Source organism: Epinephelus moara, chromosome 21 (assembly GCF_006386435.1).
Source record: "Epinephelus moara isolate mb chromosome 21, YSFRI_EMoa_1.0, whole genome shotgun sequence".
Lineage (NCBI taxonomy): Eukaryota > Metazoa > Chordata > Actinopteri > Perciformes > Serranidae > Epinephelus > Epinephelus moara.
This window is the reverse complement of record NC_065526.1, coordinates 7,269,579-7,291,222: the sequence shown is the minus strand read 5'-3', so window position 1 is coordinate 7,291,222 and position 21,644 is coordinate 7,269,579. Positions and strand designations below refer to the sequence as shown.

Here is a 21,644-nt window from a genome sequence, read left to right as displayed (position 1 = left end):
GGCTAAACGGCAGACGTTCCGTGACTTTCATCATCCAGATTCACTGCACACGTGACGGCTGAACAGATCGTTACCGTCACATACGGCACACACATACACACACACGTCAATCTTGTCTTCATCCTTCCACACGTCCCATGAGTGCAGATGCATGCTGAGTCCCTAGAGGCAGTTTTTGGAGGCATTCTTCATTTTGAGGTCAAGTCCAATCTGACCTACAGTACTTTACAATACGAGTGGCTGATAGCAGACAGGTGCTGGATGGATTTGGCATTTCCATGAGCTTCTTGACCTTGGCTTGGCTCAGAAACACAGACAGTGTTACAGAACGAGCTTATTGTTACTTCCCAGCCTGCAAGCTGTGCAACTTATCTATGAACTTGCATGAGCCTAAAGCACTTTTGCTCGTGTACAATGTGTGTAAACGAATAAATAAGGGTATAAATGATTTATTCTCCCCTCTGGTAAGATATCGTACAATGAACTTTTTTTTTTTTTGTTTAAAGCTATTGTCTTTTGAGATGGATTGCACAATTCGCAATCTAATTACGCCTCTGCAACAATGCTGACTTAGAGTAAAAACAAATAAATAAAGAGGCAGTTTAGTTTTTAGCTCCAAAATTAGCATTTTATTTGGATGGTTGGGGTCAGAGATGTATAATTTGTTTTCCAGTACACATGGTTATCCTCAAGGCTTAAGTCCAAAACCCTCTCCAGTCTTAAAGCTGATTCAGTAATTAGTGCCTAGCATGTCATCTCCCACCCCCCCACCCCCTTTTTGGTACAAATTCAACAGTTGTGCTGACAAGATCACTACTTTTCCATTTTTTTTATTTTTTTTTTTTTTATCAATGTGATTTTTTTTCTCGTTTTATACAAAAAACTCTCTTAACTTCTACACATTTAATGTCACCCAGATTTTTATTTTTTTTATTTTTTTCACTTTGTAAATAAATTTGGGAAACAACATTTTTCATTTTTGTTGTCATGTAAAGATAAAAACATGCAAAAAACTTGAATTTGTAGTCCAAATTATACATTTACAAGTTTGGAACTTTTTGCACTTCTTCATATACTACATCAAAAGAAAAGAAAGAATAAGGAAAAAAAAAACATTATGTACACACATCTTTTTACAGTGAAGTAAAGTTGAAAATATCAGATGATGACTAAGGCAAATGAAGTGTACATAGATTAGACCAAAACAGTTTTTTTGTTGTTTTTGTAAAATACTACATCACTTCAGAAACAAAAGAAAAAAAAATCTGCTACAAAAGTATGATTCATAACTCCCTTTATTTGCAACCAGCTGCATAATTTTTAATTTTTTAGTGAAAAAGTCTAGAAGTCTAGCGTACTGTACAGTGCTGTTCTTAATTGTTTTTCCTTCCATCCAAGCTAACAGATGATCCTTCATTTTGTCGTCTTTGTTTATTTAAATAATCTTCAACAAACAGGAGCGTTGTGTAACAAAAGAAAAAAAGCATGTAGAAGCATACCAGAGTGTAACATACTTTGTTTGAAATCACTCCAAAAGTCAGTACCATTAAAGCCTTGAACATAAAACTAATCATTTAGATCCAAAAAAATGTACAAAAAGGCACATTATATCCCAGTGCTTCTGTACTGTGAAATTCAAGTGTAACTGAGCGCATTCAACACCAACAATCCAAGTGGCGACAGTCCACCAGTGTTCCCTCCCACATCCTCCATAACTGGACCACAGCCTATGCCTAAGCTTTCAACAAGCATATGTATGCGTAGACTACAACAATAAGCCTAGGTTGGTTGTTTTTGAAAAAATTTCTGAATCAATGTTTATTTTTTGTTTTCTTTTCTGTCACAGTTCTGTCACTCTCTCAGGGAATATCAGAAGCTGTCCATGTCCATCAACAGGAAATCTCTCCTTCTCTTCATTTTTTTTATCTTTTTATTTTTTCATCTTGTCATCCTTCCTGTAGTGGCTGTGTGTCCTAGTCGTCGCTCCCACCGTACATGTCTGCCAGTTTTCTGAAGCGAGGGCCCCAGTCGTTGAGGTAATCGTAGTCCTGGTCGCCCCCGCTGCTGGAGGAGTTGAGGGAGCTTAGGGAGCCAGCTGTGGAGCCGCTGCCCTCGTAGTCGAACACTAGCAGGGAGTCGTAGGGGGGAGCGGTGGGGTCGTTGTCTGCCGCCTTAAGTCCCTGTACAGAAGGAAATAAAACTGCAGTTAGATGAGAAGATTAAGCCACGTCTGCTCGACAACACTGTCTGCAATAAGGAGTGAGACACATCAAGGAGACACCCTCCCCCCCTACTGCTGCACACAAACACACTAATCTATCCTAAAACCAGTCAGTGGTTTTACCTCCACTTGTTCAGGAAATCAGATTAATCAGGCTCTAGTGTTCTGTGAGTTTCCTCTGTGTTTGGGTTGGGACTCTCCTGATGTTTCTGGGATGTCGGATTATCTGCTGCTTGATCAAAAGCCAAGATTGAAGCTGTCCAGCAGCCTCAGATGACTGGAATCATCTCCCCTTCCCCCACCGGCTACTGTGCGAGGCCCCACCCCCCCCTCTCCTCAAAGCAGCAGCACAACTCCAGTGCTGATACTTTGTCTTTTAATCTAGATAGCAACATCTTTAATATATCAGATTTATTTGAGTTCTGCCTAAACAGCAGCAGTAAGCACTGAGCTCAAGTGAGGCAGAGATGAGAGGAGCGTTAGTGTGTGTGCCACGCATGCGTGTCTCTGTGTTATCTTGAGGCTGGTGGTGCTGGTGGGGGTGGTTCTATTTTGAAGATTGTGCTCGACGTTCCCAGAAATTCTCACAGCGTCATGAGAGGTCCTTATGGATTGTTATTGATTTCCAGCCCCATTCCTTAACAGGACTCGGGAGACTTGATGGATTGCTAATCTAGGAGTTGAGATGTGCTTTGGCCATGAACCACTTTGGATCTGAGCCTGGTTTCTCCCTCTTATCGCCACCACTGAGGTAACCAACAAATAATAAATGAATTAACAGAAGTGGAGCAACACAACACAGAAGAAAAAAAACGAGACCTCAGCTCATTGGGAACTTGTCAAAGATTTATAGTTTCCTCTACGCTGCCATTATAGCTCTGAAATGCTCTCAAATAAAAAGATGGATTGAATTAAAGTGCCTGGGCACTTAGCGATTATTTTCCACTTGTTAGCTTTCGTTAAGTATTTGCTCAGGGCTGTGGTGCTGATAATTTGGTGGGAAATATGACAGATGGATCGTTCATTACAATTACAACCATAATCGCTCTGCTGGTTATAGCCCCCCCCCCCAAACCCCATCTACAACCAAAAACCCACTGGCAGTTTCATAAGGTTAGTCAATCACACAACTCAGCCTCGTAATTTCATAATAACTGAGTCATCCACTGTGCTGGAGACAATCACGACTCTCAGAGGAATGGTGAACCGGCCTCACTTTCGGAGTCACTCGGTTCCACAGACGACAAAAGAGACGTGTAATAAAACCCACTGGTATTTCTATTCAGAGACCAACTTTGCCACAGCTGAAACACAGCAATAAGCAAAACAAACGCAATCACTTCTGCTTTGTCTCCCTCGTGACACTGCCTCCACCTGTGACCAACCGAGGTCGTGTCAAGTTGGGGCTGATGTATTTAAAATTGCCCCCTCCCTTCTTGTGGGAACAGACCAGGAGCTGACTAATAGACCTTTGTTTGTCCGACTGCGAGGTTAAAGTCCTTATGCTAAACCTCTGCCTAATTTTTTTGTCCCTCTAATTTAATTAAGAGCCACAAGCTCCTGGGGCATGTGCACACTGCAGGATGGAGATCAGACCCCCCGCCTCCCCTCCCCCACCCCTCTCTCGCTGTCTCTCTGCTCCTCTGGCGGCTAGCCCTTATCAGTTAGGTCAGATTCCAGCTCAATGTGAGCGCTGGAGCTACCATGACTGAGCTTTAGCGACAGTCAAATCTGGGACTAAAAACAGATCAACGCTGCCTGGTTGCAGCGAGCGTTTTCTGGGTCAGGATGCTCAGACTTGAAACGTCTCAAAGGTCTTGTGAGAACATCGAAATAAGGCTGATGAAGGATGGTGTGCATTGGCAAACTGTTCCTCGTTGAGCGGCGCACAACATTAAATTTCAGCTCAATATCGGCCGTTACGACAAATGCATTATGCGTATTCATGACACACGGCGAGAGTGAAAACGAGTGGTGCCTGGGTAAAGGGATCTGAGAGATAGACGGTCGGGGGAGCAGAGCTGAAAGAGCAAGTTCTAATCTAAAAACATGGGCGCCGTCCAAAAACTAGGAGAGAACTCCATTTGTAATGCTGTGAAACTCTTGTCTGTTGGAGCTTGTGAAAAATACATGACTGCTCTTTTCATTTTACATTCTCCCTTCATGCTGGAGTCAATGATGGCCTCAGGCAAACGAGGGCACTCTGAACAGTGCACTCCGATAGAAAGCCAATGTATTGCTTCTCTCATCTCCTATTTCTATGCTGACACAACTATAACTCTACTTTGACGGAAAGTGAGGAGAAAAACAATTATATCTAAGTGAGTTAGCATCATGTACTTTTTGGGCTTTGTATGTGTCGGAGTGGATTTATTATGTGTGATGAGAAAAGTTTGTTGGGAAAAGATGAAAACAATTCGAATAATAATTGATTCAATTTAAAGTCTTTTTTTTTTCTCCCACTGCAACTGCTTGATACTAAGTCACAGAAGCTAAATTGTTTATTTAGACACAAGTTTATTATAAGAAAGTCATTCGGCTTGAAAATGAAATTCAAGCTTTGTAGCAGCACTGATCTTTTCACTTCAGCTATTTCATGGGATTCAACAAAACAATCTTAGTCTGCGGTACCTCTGTATGCCGGATAAAGCTGCAACATGTAGTCGATTAATCGATTAGTTGATAAAAAGAAGATTAATCCACAACTATTTTGATAATCTAGGGCTGTACCTGACTCAGAATTATGTCAGTCGAATCAGATTCGGCTGTTCAAGACGAATACTCAACTATTTGTTCCTTTTTTCCATATTGAGTTCTAAAGTTTAAACAGTAGTCCAGTCAATCTAAGAGAGTGATCACACCAAGATGAAACGCTAGAAACGCGACGCCAGTAAAACCATTGTTTTCCTACGATACGGCGCGTCTGACCAGCATTCAAGCATTTTTTTAGACGCACGTTTTTGTAGACGCTTCTTTTTAGACGTGTGTAGACGCTGAAAAGTACAAATATTTTCAACTTTTTGAGCGCCAGACACCAGTAGCTAGCGCGCATTGAATAAGCGCTTCCAGCGTTTCAAGCGTCTTTGAAGCGTCTGCGTCTGTGTGATCCCAGCCTAAGGGTGCTTTCACACCTGCCATTTGGTTCGGTTCATCAAACTCAAGTTCGTTTGCCCCCTAAGTGCGGTTCGTTTCGGTGTGAACACAGCACTTGAGTGCGCACCAAAACAACCACATCAAGACCTTCTTGAAGAGGTGGTCTCGTCCGCTTACAAACAAACTCTGGTGCGGTTCATTTGTGGTGAGAACGTGTTCCGACCTGGATCTGAACCAACTGCAGTCACATGACACATTGTTTGGGTTAAACATGAGCATGTTACAGTCCTGGAGGATTATTAATGTGCACCTCCTCCTGTACTGCCTTAATATGCACATTCAGCACATCCAATGCATCAAAACATTGTTTTCTAGTTGGAGCCGCGCCTCGTTTTCAAACTGTATGGTTTGACTAAAATGAACAATGACAGCAATATAGTCCACGATGAGCAGCGCTAAAATCAACCTGCGTAGTTGTCCCTCCATTGTGACATTAGAAAGTGTCACATTTATCTTGCAAGTGTACTCTTCTTCAACGTTTGCTTTACTTCCTGGATTTTTCCCACATGGAAATTCTGACCAATCGAGAGCAGCTTTCTCGCACAAGGCATTTGATCTGGTCCTCTTGTAAATGCTGCCGTGAGAACACAAACCAACTCTAGGCAATTATACAACTTAATAACAAAATTAGTCCCTGATTCAGACCAAAGCAAGACAACTCTAGGTCTGAAAGCAGCCTAACTCAAAAATATGCCCAACCGAGGAGTCATAGTTTGTATTGGTCCTAATTCCCTCCTCCTTTTAACATTTCACAGTTACATAGTCTGGATGAAATGTTGTTAATATTTGAGGGTCTATATAGGTACACTGATCCAGCATATTCCCATGTATTTGGGGTCAATCTTTTCAATAAAACACTTCTCAAGAGGATATTCTCATGTATTGTACCTGTATTTGGGGTACTACTGCCCAACAACCAATTTTTTAGCCAAATTTTTCTCTTACAGTTTGTGCCACACTGCTCCTATTGGTGTATCTACATCTAAACTGGCTATAAAGTATTCTACATATATTTAGTAGCTATAACATCATCATTTGGTGTCTACTCCATTCTATTCAGCTATTCCATTAGCATCTTTACTCTTATTGTCATGATCTTTTTTTTTTTTTTATTCACTCAATACAATTTAAATAAACTGCAGACGCAATATGGAACGCTGTGCCTTGTGATGATGCACCAGAAAAACATCCTATGTCTTTAATGGGATGGGAGAGGAAACACATAAGGGGCGATAGTAGAAACCTGTATTTGTTATGCTCCAAAGCATTATGGGAAATCGGAGGGTTGGTATCTGATGGTTATATGTGAAAGAACATCCTAGAAAACTAATGTTTAGACTTAAGTCATATGAAAATTTAGAAGCAGGGATATGCAGTTCTTTGTGCGATTCTGTGCCCCAAATTCCGAGCCCTGAATTTACCTTGATCTACTGAGTATATAATGGTATACTTTTAATATGGTATTTGGATATCCCAAGAGATGATTCATCAAAAATGAGCAGTAACATTTTTTTCCAACACCGAGATATCAACCAAAAGCCAGAGACCATATCGCATTAAGTTGCCGTGAGCTCTAAATTCACCACTTCTAAGCAGAGGGCCGAAGATAATGTTATCTCAGAGCCTGAGCGGGCAAAGCCTCTCATCCTCAGGGCAGCTGCCTCCATGTCTGCAGCTGCCTGTACCGAAGAGCGGCACGAAAGTGCAGCAAAATCTAGGGACCGAAACATCCCCAGAGGTACTGGCAAAAAATAAATAATGCTCAACTTGAAGAATTTCGATCAAGTGAGGGGTCTCAGACTGATGATTTGAATCTCAGACTTTCAGGGGGCAGCAATATGATAATCAGTTAATTGTTTTAGTAGTTTTTCAAGCAAAAATGTCTGTTGGTTGGACAAAAGAAGCAGTTTGAAGACAGAACTTTGGGCTCTGGGACATTGTAATAAGCATTTTTCACATTTATTTTTAATTTAAAGTCTAAATGATTAATCATGAAAATTATCTGCAGTTTAATCAATGATAAAAACAATTGTTAGTTGTAGCCTTAATGCTGCACGGTGTTTTTACCTCATTGATGAAGTCTCCGATGTCTCCAGGGTGGGGTGCTGCTGACCTCATCGGGTACTGTGGCTCAGGGTGGAGGGGTCTCTCGTCTAGACGGCGGATTCCCACCGGCTTGATGGCATCAGGCTCTATCGTGTCCGGCTGCTGGAGCTGACTCAGGTCGTAATCCTGGGGAACACAGACAGATGGGAGATTGCTAAGCGCCGTGACAAGACCCCAAACAGAGTGTGATTATCTAAATAGGTAAAATGCATCCTGAGCTGCACAGAGAAAGAGAAGTTCAACTGAGTGGAGGAGAAGATTTTAAAGTTAGAATGCAGCGGGAAGACTTGAGAGTACACAAGAGAAACTTTAAATCTTCTTGTCTGTGAAGCACAAGCCCAGGGACAATTTGACACATTAAAAGAGCCAGCACTGAGGGGGTCCAAGCTGAGGACCACATCATACGCTGCAGAGTGTTTGTACTTGTGCACTGTGCTGCAGGAAGGATGTGCAGGCGACTGTTTTGCTCTAATCAATGCCCAGACACGGGATGGTGGATATGCATAAGCCACTGCTAATCCTATTAACATTACCAAGGCAACCTGAATGGCTCGCAGTTTGTGCAAAGTCATGGGCAGGGAAGGAGGAGGAGGAAGAAGAGTGAAGAGAGAAAAGGAGTTAGGAGAGAGAGGATGTGGTGAGGAGCAGAGCTGAACTGAAAGACTGGATGGTATCACGGTGACAGCAGATATGATAGAGAAAATGCCATTTGAGAATCAGGGTGTGTGCCTAATAAGCGTACATGATGGATTGTCCCTCTTTAGAAGATTTTCGGTAATCCATCCATCTCTAATATCCCCCTTCAAAATTGTCTCTGCTTAGTTGCACATGTACCTACACTCACACACACACTCACACACTCACTCCCTCCCAGGAAAGGGAAAAAAAGCTGCAGACGCTCCAATGTAAAAATAAACATGAGAATAAATATAAACCCTGTGATGATGCACAAACAACCCAGATATACAAACACGGTGAAGCACGCGGGCACTTGACAAACACCTACTCAACTCCACGTTAATAAGTATCATCTCAAATCTAAAACAAACACATTGATTATTCATGTGTGATTTGATTTCATGGGGAATGACAGTAAACCCTGAGGCTAACTGGAGAGGAACAACGGTCATCACACATCGTGCGGTAACGGCATCCATCATCTTTGGTCCATTTCAGTCTGACTCCTGTTCGACCTTCTCTGAGGTCGCACACCGGAGGGGTCAGGAGTCGGTGACAGGAATTGCAACAGAGCCGTATAATGGCTGAACTAAGCAGGAAGGTCTAATGACATACCAGCCCCCTTCGGGGAATTGACTCCTCGCACGCACATTGGCCTGGTGAAATGGCTGCCCCTGGCCCTCATGACCCACATTCAAACACGGGAGACTGAACAATGCTAAGCCTTACACACTCAATCTGTCGTGAGACATAGCTGAGCAATTTAAAACTGAACTGACTTCATTGTTTTCGTAGGTTTTGCTATAATTCCCACAAGTAACACAACACTGTAGTAGTAGTGTTTTCAAAAATATAAATTCATCCATATGTATCTATTCAGAATATTCTAATCAGCGTCAATACTCATTTACAGCAGTATCAATACACCAATACCAGCTGTGCTTTCCTGCCCTCTCTTATTGACAATAAGCACATTAACATGGACATGAGGTTCATCCAGGTTATGATCATATTGGGATATTGTGTTTATATGAGCACAGAGAGATCAGGTTATTCATATTCCCTGTATACATGAATACTAGTAACCCTGGTTAATGATTACTGCAGTGTATTGGCACAGACGCCTGTGATAACAAACCAGCAATGAGAATTGAGAGTGACAGGAACACTAACTACCACTTGACAACTTAACTGTGAAGATCTTATCTTCTAAACAGACTTAACATTATTCCAGAAAGCAGCTACACTAGTCTCATAACACTGTACTCCACCACACCGGTGTCAGCGTGTCTCCGTCGCCACCGCTGTATGGGATAGGAAATTAGTGGAGGATACAAAACCTCTTTCATTACCGAAAGACAAAACTCCAGACGTTAAGTGCTTTCGCCACCGCCTGACCATTGTTTGTGTTTCTGTTTGATCCCTTGACTCAAGCTGCATAGGTAGTTGATGGCGCTTAATTACCAGGATAAGGTGCATTAGAGGCTGCCCCCTAATATTTGACCAAACGTTAGTCAACCAGAAAGGTCATTAGTCAGCAAGATTTCATTGGTTGCTTAGTTGCAGACAAAAAAAGAAAAACACAAAGGTGAAACTCTATTAGGAGCTGCACCTTGTAAAAATAAATCAGAACCTATATGACTGGACCATGTGGGAATTTAATTTGAAAGGACAGACACAGGAATTGCTTACACTCAGCAGTCAGACAGGAGTCAGGTTAATCTCCAGGGCTGGTACCTGCGGTTATTCCACAGGCTAGTTAATAACATGTCGGGCAGGAAATCCAAAGTGTGGGATCATTTTGAGAAGGTGAAGGACGAACCCAAGGTGATATGTAAACTCATCTTCATTGGTCGACTACAAACATGATGTATCATCTGAAACATGGAAGTAGCTACATGCCCATTAGCCCACAGCGTCATTAACAGGCGGCTCGCTCAGTGTGTGACGTGCACTTGTAGATAAAATATAGGCCTATATTAATGAAGGTTCATTAGTACGGTTTTGTATTTCTCTGTAATGTAGCACAGTGTTAACAATGTTACTGATACTATTCTTTCTCACACCTTCAACTCAAACCACTGTGTTGCCCCGCCCAAAATATATCATTTAATAGTTGAATTAATATTGTAAACATGCGGGCGACTAGACAACTAATGGCCCTAAATGACGGCTATCAGTCGACTAGGTATATTCTTAGTCTATGGAATACTCCAGGTAGCATAGTCAGGTTTCTAAAAACAGGATATGGTTTTTACACGTTCAAACACATTTACATGATCCTCAAAAAACCTGATCAGAAACAGGTTATTACGTCCGTGTAAATGCACTCTCTGTAGAGCCCTGCACTGGAGCCCGAGGCCCGAGGGGCCCGACGGCCTGACAGCCTGAGGGCCGGGCTTCGGGCCAATTACCACATCATTACCTCGGACACAGGCCAGGCTCGGGCTTTTTTTTGACCTGCCAATTAGAGAGGTGTGTGTTTGTGTTTAACCGATTTAAACGGCAACACTTGAACGCAGCAGCCGCTGTGCCTCTCCCTCTCCGCTGCACGTCACTCATCATATTGTAGCGTCCACCAGGACGTGTGGAAGGATGACGAGGTTATTCGGCAAACCATCGTTTGTTACTGAACAGTACAGGTTACTGTTGGCCGTAACCACGCCAAAACAACCACAAAACAAGGACTTAGCTGTAACGTTAACTCGAACCATGCACTGCTGCTCTCTCCTCCAGCTCGCTCCACACACACAAGCACGCGCACTCACACAGCCCTCATCCTCGTCACACTCGCACCCCGCTCACAGAACATTGACATTACAACAGAAGATTCACTGCAGGGTCGCTACAATATTTTACTGATCCCATTCATAAACACTGTGATAAGGTTTGTTTTGTTCGTGATTGTAGCTTAGGCTTGGATAGACGTGTTTATTTGTTAATAGACCTGCCACCTACAATTTGCAATATCAGGCGCTACAGTTGCATCGTGCACAGTCACTTCAAAAAACAAAATAATCAATTAAACAGCCCCAAAAATGCTTCAAACACTTTTCTAAATAATCTTAATATTGAAAGGAAATGAAATATGCACTTTTAATATGCCATTAAAAGTGCTTAGATAAGGTTGGAGGTCTATAACTGTATATTTCGTTTCCTTTCAATATTAAGATTATTTAGAAAAGTGTTTGAAGCATTTTGGGGGTTGTTTATTGACTATTTTGTTTTTTGAAGTGACTGCGCGATGCAACTGCAACAGTGCGCAGCAACAGTTGACAATTCTCACTAAATAGGAGAATACAGTCATTAAGTTAAATAAATTCATATTTAACTTTATCCTTTCAATCAAAATATAATGAATATAGCTTAATACCATGCTAGAAACCCCAATTAAACTATTTTAATGTCTGCAACATTAACAGCCTACATGTTGTTATGGGAGGTTTAAAAAAAAAAAAAAAAAAAAAAAAGGTCAGGCTTTTTTTCGGGTTTGGGCGTGAGAATTCTGAAAAGCCCAGATAATAGGCCCGTGCAGGGCACTAACTCTCTGCTACTAACTAAGAAAAAGAAACGTTGTTATTGTCATGGCTTGTTATATTTATCTTTTAACAAAAATTCAACTTGCATGTCCTCAATTTCAAATTTTCCCTATGATATCAAAAATGGTATCTGATAAACATTTTTTAAGATACTGTATCAAAGTTAGAAATTCCAGAATCATGAAAACACTTCATTAAAGACACTTATTTCATTCTGGGATTTGGCAAAGCAGCAACAGCACTAAAACAATTCCAGTGGTGCATGAAGCATGAGCAGTCAGATGATCACACAGGATCCATCAGTTTCCAGAGACAAGTCTGACCTTTGTATGTACTGTAGCTGTGAGTACAGACGTTTCCTTTGCAATGATGGATTATTACCAACATTTCAGATGTGCTCACTTTTGGCTTTACCTCCAAATAAAGTGGTTTAAATAATCTGGCTGCAGTGCTGGCTTGTTTACAACATGATTTAAAGACACAGTTTGACATTTTGGGAAATTTGCTTTCCTTTGCTTTGGTCTGTCTGTTCTGTATAAGGCTGCAGCCAGCAGCCAGTCAGCTTAGCTTGTGCTGGTAGACAGATTTTGTAATCTTTGGACAAAGCAAAGCTAGCTGTTTCCCCCTTTTTTCCAGACTGTATGCCAAGTTAAGCTTCGTATTTACCGTACAGGCAGCACGGTATCTTCTCATCTAACTCTTGGCAAGAACGCAAGTAAGCACATTTCTTAAATTACCTAACTATTCCCTTAAAATCTGACCGCTCATGTTCCTTGCCTTGTTGTTGGTTGTGGCAATGCATCATGATCCCAAATCTTAGCAATTACTTCCTTTTGTACATTATAATAATTGAAATAATGGCCAGAAGTGCAAAAATAAGCCCCAAGTTGCGGTAAATAATCCACTTCCTCTGACATGTTAAACTTGTCTGGTGATAAAAACACGAGGCACTTATACCATGTGCATAAACAAGCCTGATTCATTTTGTTTCACTTGCTGCATGGGATTGAAAAACTAATCAAAACATTTTTCAAAGCATGCCTCCAAAGCCACACTGCCTCTAAGGTTAATGTGCATCAAATCATTCTGAGGTCATCTGAAGAAGCACATGACTCATCCCTGCCTCACATTTTATTTTTTCACCTGCAAACCTTTGCACGACAACTTGATTTGCTATTATTTCTGCATTATTTCTTCCATGTCCGCGGCAGCGCGGCCTGATCAGCTGTCTGCTTTTGATGAAATGAGTGCTTCACAAACCAATACAAGCCAGGGCAATGGCAGCAGCAACTAAAATCATATACTCTGAGAGCGCCCAATGGTCTGACACTTCAATTTCCTCCCCAGCGGGAGATAGGGAGAACAGAGGTGGGCATTATAAAGACCGCATCGCAGCAAAAGAAAGGGACATTTTTTACCCAACACTGACTCTCCCGATTCCATAGACAAGACCATTTTCCCCTGGCGCCCTGCCTTTCTCTGCGCCACTCAAAATGGAACCTTGTTTTCCCTCGATAAATTGCTGAAGCCGCTCGTTTGCCTTTGAGGGCTGTTATATCATGCAACAGTTTCCTTTTCAACATGTTCTGGTCCACAAGTTTGACCATTTTGTGTGCGAAAATGAGGATGTGAATGCACAAGTGGGTGCACTCCCTCCTGCCTAATCACTAGCTGATGCGTAATGGCTTTCCAGTCATATTGTTGCCTTAGACAGAGCTTCATTATTGTGCCACAGCAGATGTCTATCTCCAAATGACATCAGCTTACCAATTACAAGTCTCCGAGGCTAATTTGGCACTGTGCTGGGTCAGACCAGGGTCTTCTGCTCATATCTGCTATACCTAAGCCACTGAGGCACTTCAGCCAGCAGCAAGAAAATAGCCCATTTGGTATATTACTGCCTTTTTTATAAAAAGATTCCGTTCTGCTAACAAGGGGTCATTAGGACAATTGAGTTTGTGTCTGTGTGTGCCTAATCAGTGCAGGGGGATAAAGAGATGTGACTTTATTGATGCCCGTGGCACTGCATTTCTTATTGTGTGTGTGTGCGTGTGTGAAGCAAGAACCAGTTCCAGTTGAGGAAACAGTTCCAATATTTCCAGAACTGATTGGATCAAAATGTGTTTGTCTTATTGATTTCAGATTTCGATTCCCAGCTCCTTTGTAGGTAAAAGGTGCTTGTTCCAGTTTACAATGAAAACTGTCCTACTCCTCCTTGTGACTATGGAGAGTATCTTGGAGCAGCATCGTTAGCAGGACTGACACTAGAAAGAACGCATTGTAAGTGCATGTATGCTTGCACAAAGAGTCTCGGTGGTCCCCTTTGTCCTTAAACAGCTACAGTTATACAGAAACTGCTACTCTGCTGCATACTGCGGATGTGACCTGAATGTTTTTACCTAACACTGACCACACACTCAACTTACGTCACGCTTTCAAAAACACTGCACAGCTTCACGGTATGTAGAGCAGCGTGTTGACATTTTCCTATACTAGTACAAAATGTCTCTGCTGAAACAAAACACTGTTTTTTTCTGATCCCTTACTTCAAGAAATTTAAAAAATGTCCACGTCAATGGGTGCTCAGAAGTATGTGACATCCCATTCCAAACCAATGAGAAGAGCACAGACAGATATTTCCTATTTAAAATAAGCAATATAAAAATTGTGTTAATGCAGGACACCATCGCTTATAGAAAGAAAAAGATTAAGAAAACAGGTTTTCAGGGTCTTTAAAATAATATATATGATGGTCATTGTACTGATGTTGTTTGTCCTCAGCGGGGTCCCACAGGGCTCTATGCTTGGTCCACTTTTATTCGCCATTTATATAAATAATTATCTATGTAAAATGTGACAGATGATCATTTTCATGTCAATGTTAATGACACAGGTTATTAACTTGCAAAGTGCTTTTAATGTTGTCCAGAACATCTGGTGTCAATTGAGGCTTGTTCTCAAGCTTATGTCATTTTCTAACACTTAAGAAAAGATTAACTCCTATAAATAACTGGGCATTCTGATTGACGGTTCCTCTCCCACATATACAGAGATTGGTGAAAAACCTGAGGCTTCAATTAAGTATTTATTTAAGAAAAAATGTTGTGTTTTTCTTTTGATGTTAAAAAAAACCCAACACATTTTGCTGCCATGTGCTGGACTATGGGGGATCTTTTATATATGCATGCCTCTGCTCAGGTGTTGGGTATGATTGATATAGCTTACCATGGTTCCCTTAGATTCATCACAGGCTGGAAAGCCTTGACTCACCACTGTGAGCTTTACTTTCGGGTTGAACGGCCTGCTCTGGCAATCCGCAGGCGCACACACCGGTAAACTTTTATATATGAGGCAATTTTTGGACTGCTCCTTCCTTATCTATATATTTGTATTTCACAAAAAGAGTGCTGGACAGTACTCTAAGCAGTCACAGGACTTGTATTTGCCGTCTATACCAAAAGTTTGTACAAAGAGTGGGAAAAGGGATTTTATGTATTCTGCACTGTCAGACTGGAATAGTTTGCAAAGGCTTTTCACTATGATCTGATTTCATTGGATGCTTTTAAATCTATATTGCAAGACCTGAAGACAGAATCATTGGGTGTCAATGCTTAAACTGGTCTTTGGATATGTGGCCTGTACTGCACTTTGTTAGTTATAGTATTGTTTTTATCTAGTGGGGCTGCCTTTCTTTACCACTCCACTGAAAAAGAGATTTTTATTCTTGATGGGACCAATGCTGGTCAAATAAAGTTTAAATAAATAAATAAAAACAACAGAATTCAGAAGTCTACACTGTGTTTACCACATCATTCTTACCTGATCTTCCTCGCCTCCACCCTCCTCATCGTACTTGAGAATGTTGTCTCTCACATCGTCCTCCGGGTCGATGAGGAGCTGCTTGGCTTGACGTTCTTTATCACGGCGCTTCATCCACACCACAAACATCAGCACGAGAACTGAGAGACAGACAGACAGAGAGAGGGATCTCATATTACAAAAAACATAATAACTTACATGTTTCCAGACAAATGTAATCGGATCCGATGTTTTAGAGCTTGGATGGGGGCCTGATCGAGGCTATCTTTTTTGGTAATCCTACAGTAATCTAGCGGTATCTCGGATAACGTTTAGCTGTCTTTATAATCCCCATGTGCGTTCATGTGATGTACTGTTTGAGGAAGGCACTGAGACACTCACTGAGGAGGATGATGATGCAGAGGAGGATGGAGATGATGGCACCGGTGCCCAGACCCGCAGCCATGATGTGTTGCTGGTCAGTGCAGTCTCCATTCACGTTGCACTGGCACACTTTAATCCGCAGATAGGAGGTGTTGGACATGGGCAGGTTGCCTGAGTCTGTGATTATGATGGGGATCTCGTAGATACCGCTTTCAAGGAAGCCAATCTTCAGGCTCACCTGAGCATAGTCACCTGAGAGATGAAGGGGACAAAAGACGGAGAGCGTGAGTGAGTGATCCATGATGGCTCCTTGTCAGAGCAAATACATATGCAGCAGTGAGACAAGAGATTAAGTTACTCAATGTGTATAAAAATAAAATAACATCTTTCTTTAGCAGAGGAGTCTTTCAGAGGGGATTAAAGCAAAACTCTGAATAGTGGTTTGTATAGACCGTGTTCACACTACGATTACACTCCTATTACCACAAATATGCAGCATAAATTCCTACCTGGAAGTTGCATCAGCATATCTAATCCAAAACATGGTCGGGATTTAGATTTGGAGCTTATAAATCTACTGAATACCTTTTTGATAATGCTGCTTAGGCTCAATTCCCAGCTGCAATAATCCAAATGCCATTATCCTATTAAGATATATTCACTGCTTTTCAACTCACACTAATAGCTAAACACACAGTGAATGTTTTTATTTCAAATTAGCATAAACAATTAATGGCTGCATGATAATGTTAATGTAATATTTTATTGCCTCTGCCGCTCTACCTGACCCCTCTGCGGTGTGCTTTTTACATGTTTCCAAAGTGTTCTTCAGAAGAATCACAGATCAAAGTCTAAAGCCTTCATTACCAAACAATACACTCCTGAGTGTTACATCTGTATTGTTATATATTTTTCAGTTTCCCTTCTAATTACTGAATGCATCTAATTAAAAAAATGCTGAAAAGGGTCATCTTTTCTTCTTTGATTTTCCAGTAACAAACACAAATAAGGGTAAAAAAAGCTGAATAAACGTTGGGGCTGGGTATCATGTGATTAAGTACAATACCAGTGCACCCATAGAGTATTTCATTCTGCACCCATAATGTGAATAAGGTGACGAACGTTTTGGTGGTGTGTCGGCACACTGAACTGTTAAAGGTGAAAACACACCGGCGCCGATCATCAAGTTCCGCCTCTCGCACTGCAGCTCGTTAAAAAATGACCAAACAAATTTATTATTATATTTACTGAAAGATTTATACCTCTTCCGCCTCTGCATTTTCTTAAAATCATGCGTGGAGAGCTCCTAATTAAACTTGATTTCTAACCTGAAGAGCTGATCTCCAGAGCTATGACTCACCAGGCAATATCTTTTCGGCCATTGTCTTAATAATGACGGGATTGTGAGTTGTTGAGCTCACGATATTTCTCAGCCTCAACAACGAGTCTTTCATCGTCCTGTCTTTGTCACACACAAGACAGCAACAGCTACAGAGTTCACTTTATGCATCTACAGTGAGGAGAGGAATCGAGCTGCCACAGGAGCAGAGAAGAGGAGCTGCTACGGGAGCTGGTATGATACAAGTAGAGAGCGAGTGGGGCAGGCGAGGCTAGAAATAGGACAGTGGCATTAAGTGCCGCAGGGCGATGCATTCAGAAGCGCTGACGTGCATCTAGCCACCGCCAGTGTGGGGATGTGCATTGAAAATAAAAGGGGCGTATTTCTTGATGCACAGCACTTGCCGCAGGGTGGTTTTTGGCCTTAACTCTGTCAAAGCACACTGCGCTCAACATTACACTACAGACTGTATGAATGGGTTGAAGCGGGACTCGAGCTCTGCAAAGAGGACAGATGTAGATTGACTGCAGCTACTGTTTAACTAGAGACCTTTTGATGCTACTTAGTACAGTGTTAATTCAAGTCAGTACCTTAAAGACATTGAATATCAAAGCCCAGCCCTAATACACATCAAATAAAGATTCATATATAGCAGTGTGTTCAATATCTTACCGCTGACTCTTGTGATGGTCCAGTTTCTCCTAACATCAGAGGGCCTGTGGGCTAACTCAAAGGCAAATGGCCCAGCGTTGGGGTTCAGGTCTCCATCGATTGCAGTGATGTTGATGGCATTTGGCTCTGGCTTTTCACATATCTCTGCCTCCTGAGGGAACACCTTGGGAGCGTTGTCGTTGATATCCAACAGATAGATCTGGAGAGTACCTGTGCCGCTTGCTGGAGGTATACCTGCATGGGCCATGAAATGACACACACTCAGCACATACATATTTATGGGAAAAGGGATTTTTTTTTAAATTTACATAAGGATAGAAATATAAACTGTTGAAATGCCATCTCTTGTTTTGCTGTCATTATGCAGGCGACAGAGAGAAGTAAAGTATGGAGTTTATTCTTTGGGCCTCATCCTATAATAAGACACTCTAAACAGCTATTTACTCTAGTGGGAGAAGACCCATCCAAACTGCATACTGATCTGAGAATCTAATCTCAAGTGAAGAGGTAGACAGAAAGAGGGAGATATCAGAACATTTGGGTAGTGTGTGTGTGTGTGTGTGTGTTTGTGCCTGAAGAACGTCTTCCTGACGAAGGACACGGGATGGGAATACTAAAGCAGACAAACAGAGCCCACTGTCGCTCCTCTCAGGCTCCTCTATGTATTCACTCAGCTAAGAGGCTTTTTTACCATTCACGCCACGCTCAAAGGAGCTAGTCATCCAATCCTGACCCATTAATGCTGAGAAACCTCTTTATTGGGAGAGTTTTTAAGCCTATTGGCCTAAGCTATGCTCCGCAGAACAGGGTAAACCTGAACAGAGGTAAATCCCGCCAGTGCAGGGAAGAGGTGAATATATCCACGTGCTGGATGGTTCTGGGATTGCTTGCACATTAACCTTCAAGTAAGGTGGTCAACGTTCCAGACATGCCAAGTGCCTGGTACACGGTTGACCTTCAAGCATGGAGGATGTATTTGTGGCTGTAACTGAGAGTTTTTTTCCCCTTTTTATCCCAACAGATGTGGTGCATTTGTGGACTAGCTTCAGGTGAAAAACATCACAGTGGAAGTCAAAGTGATGCTAGGTGGAAGGTTGACCTTTGAGAGGTAGGCTACATTAGACATCCACTAGGCTTTCTTTTGAAAAGGCAGCATTATCTCCTCCTGAATGCTCTAACAATAATGCCCTGGAATAGAGTGCTTGTGTAACAGTCTGGGTTAAAGACCTGGACCATGTAGCTGGTGCATCGTGGGAGAGCAACAAGGTATTTCTGGAGAATGCAATGCCACTTGAATGGTTACATACCGCTGTCAGAAGCCAGGAATGTTGCATTGTACAAACTGTTCTTCACATAGGGCGACTCTCTGTCCAAAATGGCAATTGTTGTGATGCGGCCAGTCATCGGGTCAATCCGTAGCCAGTTGGCTGGGTCTGTCAGTTTGGAGTACCTGAGGAAAGAAAAGCAAAAGACAGGTTTACACAGAGCTTCATAATCCTAAGTCTGCAAGTTATTTTTAAAAAGTAGTGAGAAAGTTTAAAAAGGTCCAATTTTGTTTCCTGCGGAGTGAAATCTAGCTGGTGAATTTAGTCTCCATTCCAGTTCTGGCATCTTTCTTCTAAAAATGCTTTTGTTTTTATTTGTTTACATGGAATAAATATTTCAGACGTCATGCATTTTACATAATTATTCAAACTTTTGAGAGGAGCCTCACAGGGGAGACCAAACTGGCTTGTTGTTATCAGTAGCTCCAACTAATTTGTAGGACAAACCGAGGAATTACAAAGCTAGTTTATTTCACATGGACTGTTTTCAGACTGATAAACTCTTCCACGGCCAAACAGCTGTGAGGCAAGGCGTTTGATAATGAACAGGGGAAAAAAATAGGGCTTGTTCGACAGGAATGAGATGCTGGCTGTATGGTGTTATTTGAGCAGGAGTGATGCAGAGAGAGGTGAGTCATCTTAACCTATTTCACACAGAGTACTATATAATCAGTTACAAACCTACCAGCATCCCAATTGCTGCTGTTGCCAATTATTTTAGCCATATGTGTGATAAAACATGGTTTAAATCTGTACTGAATGCTTAAGGAAGTATTTCACTGCTGGAGAGATGGTCTTTAAAAAAAAATAGTCTGTCTGTGTAGTAGCGAGATGTCAATACTTTTGCAATTGGTGCTATATGACCAGAGAAAACAGAAGGGCTGTGGCATTGGCTTTGTTCAAGAAGTACAAAACCTACAACTACCAGAATTCACTGCACCGCTCTGGACCAATAAATGCTCATGCTGGTGGGTGACATTATTGGCAGTATGGCAGCCGGCTGGTAACAAACCATCTCATAGTACACTTAAACAGTAAACTAACACAATATGGCACCCACTTCCTGTTCATAAATTCTCTGATTCCAGCTAAACAGTACACTAAAAACTAGGGATGTCCCGATCCGACATTCGGATCGGTATCGGCCGCCGATATTAGCAAAAAACGTGCATCGGCATCGGATCGGACTGCATGAAAAAATGCCGATCCAAGAACTCATGTAATCTGATCCAGGTTTTCCAGCCAGCCCAGATTCAGATTTTTTATTTATTTATTTATTTATTTATTAGGGGGCCAAAGCACAAGTGTGTGGAATCTTGCTGTTATTTTAATTTCATTGTTAAACATTTTAAAGATTTCTTGTGTTGATTTATTTTCTATTTATTAAGGGGCCAAAGCAGCCAAAGCAAACCAGCTATATTTTTTATTTAATGTTAATGTTCAAGTTAAAGTTTGTTTATTTTACCGTGTTAACAATAAACAGGTCAGTTTCTCATGCCAACTGTTGTGGATCATTCTAACTAACCCGATTAAGTAGTTGTTCTTGTTAGAGTAATACCACTTGATCAAACCTTTTCTAACATGACTGACAACAAAATAAGTGAATATGTATAATACGCGCTTGGATCGGATTGATATCGGTATCGGCCAAAACTCAAGGCTGTAATATCAGTATCGGATCGGAAGTGAAAAGGCTGGATCGGGACATCCCTACTAAAAACATTTCTGAAGACATTTTAGGCAAGAAAAAGCCAATACAATAACAGAATCTTGATTTATATTTGATCAGCACTGACTGGTTTTACAGTTTCATCTGATGAGAGATAGAGATAGAGCTTCAGCCCTAGAGCTAGCAAGAAACGCATCATCTGGCGGATTTGAGCTGGGGGATGAGCAGGGAGATCTGGGCGCTGGTACAACAGAGGGAGGTTTACCATTACCAATTTATTTACACATACTACCCACATTGTTATGATACAGAGCTGGTTAAAAATCAGCATATTCCTTTAAGGTAGAACAGTTATTCTAAAAAATTGAGCTATGAACTGGACTGAAGATTTGTACTGAACCTCCTCTATAAAATCTACCTGATGGTCTGCTGCATGAAGCGATCAGGGTCCTGTGCAGTGAAGACGGTCAGTGTCGACTCGGGCATCATTCCCTCCTCCAGTTTAATGAGTTTGGGGTTGGGCTCGAAGTAGGGACTCTCGTTGACATCTATCACTCTGATGGAGACCGTGGCAGTGGACTGACGAGGAGAGTGGATGCCTCTGGCCAAGGGAACCTCGTTCCTCGCTTCCACTGTCAGCACATATGTCCTACTGATTTCATAGTCAATAGGCTGGAAAACAGTGAGAGAGAGAATATCAGTGTATCACAAATCAGAATGCAGCCGGGATTTAACAAAAGGGAATCACGTTTTTGGTCAT

The 21,644-nt window shown here is 41.7% G+C and overlaps 1 protein-coding gene across 1 annotated transcript in view; it reads right to left on the bottom strand.

Annotated features, from left to right (window-relative positions):
- Window positions 1-601: 601 nt before the first annotated feature.
- cdh2 (cadherin 2, type 1, N-cadherin (neuronal)) overlaps window positions 602-21,644 on the bottom strand; it is a 76,434-nt gene continuing 55,391 nt past the window's right edge. Inside the window, exons 10-16 of the mRNA XM_050033166.1 lie at window positions 21,303-21,556; window positions 19,198-19,340; window positions 17,891-18,124; window positions 15,898-16,131; window positions 15,517-15,656; window positions 7,442-7,606; window positions 602-2,180 (exon numbers count right to left, since the gene is read on the bottom strand). Coding sequence (XP_049889123.1) covers window positions 1,974-2,180; window positions 7,442-7,606; window positions 15,517-15,656; window positions 15,898-16,131; window positions 17,891-18,124; window positions 19,198-19,340; window positions 21,303-21,556 — 1,377 coding nt within the window. The 3' untranslated portion in view covers window positions 602-1,973. The remainder of the gene's footprint in view (window positions 2,181-7,441; window positions 7,607-15,516; window positions 15,657-15,897; window positions 16,132-17,890; window positions 18,125-19,197; window positions 19,341-21,302; window positions 21,557-21,644) is intronic.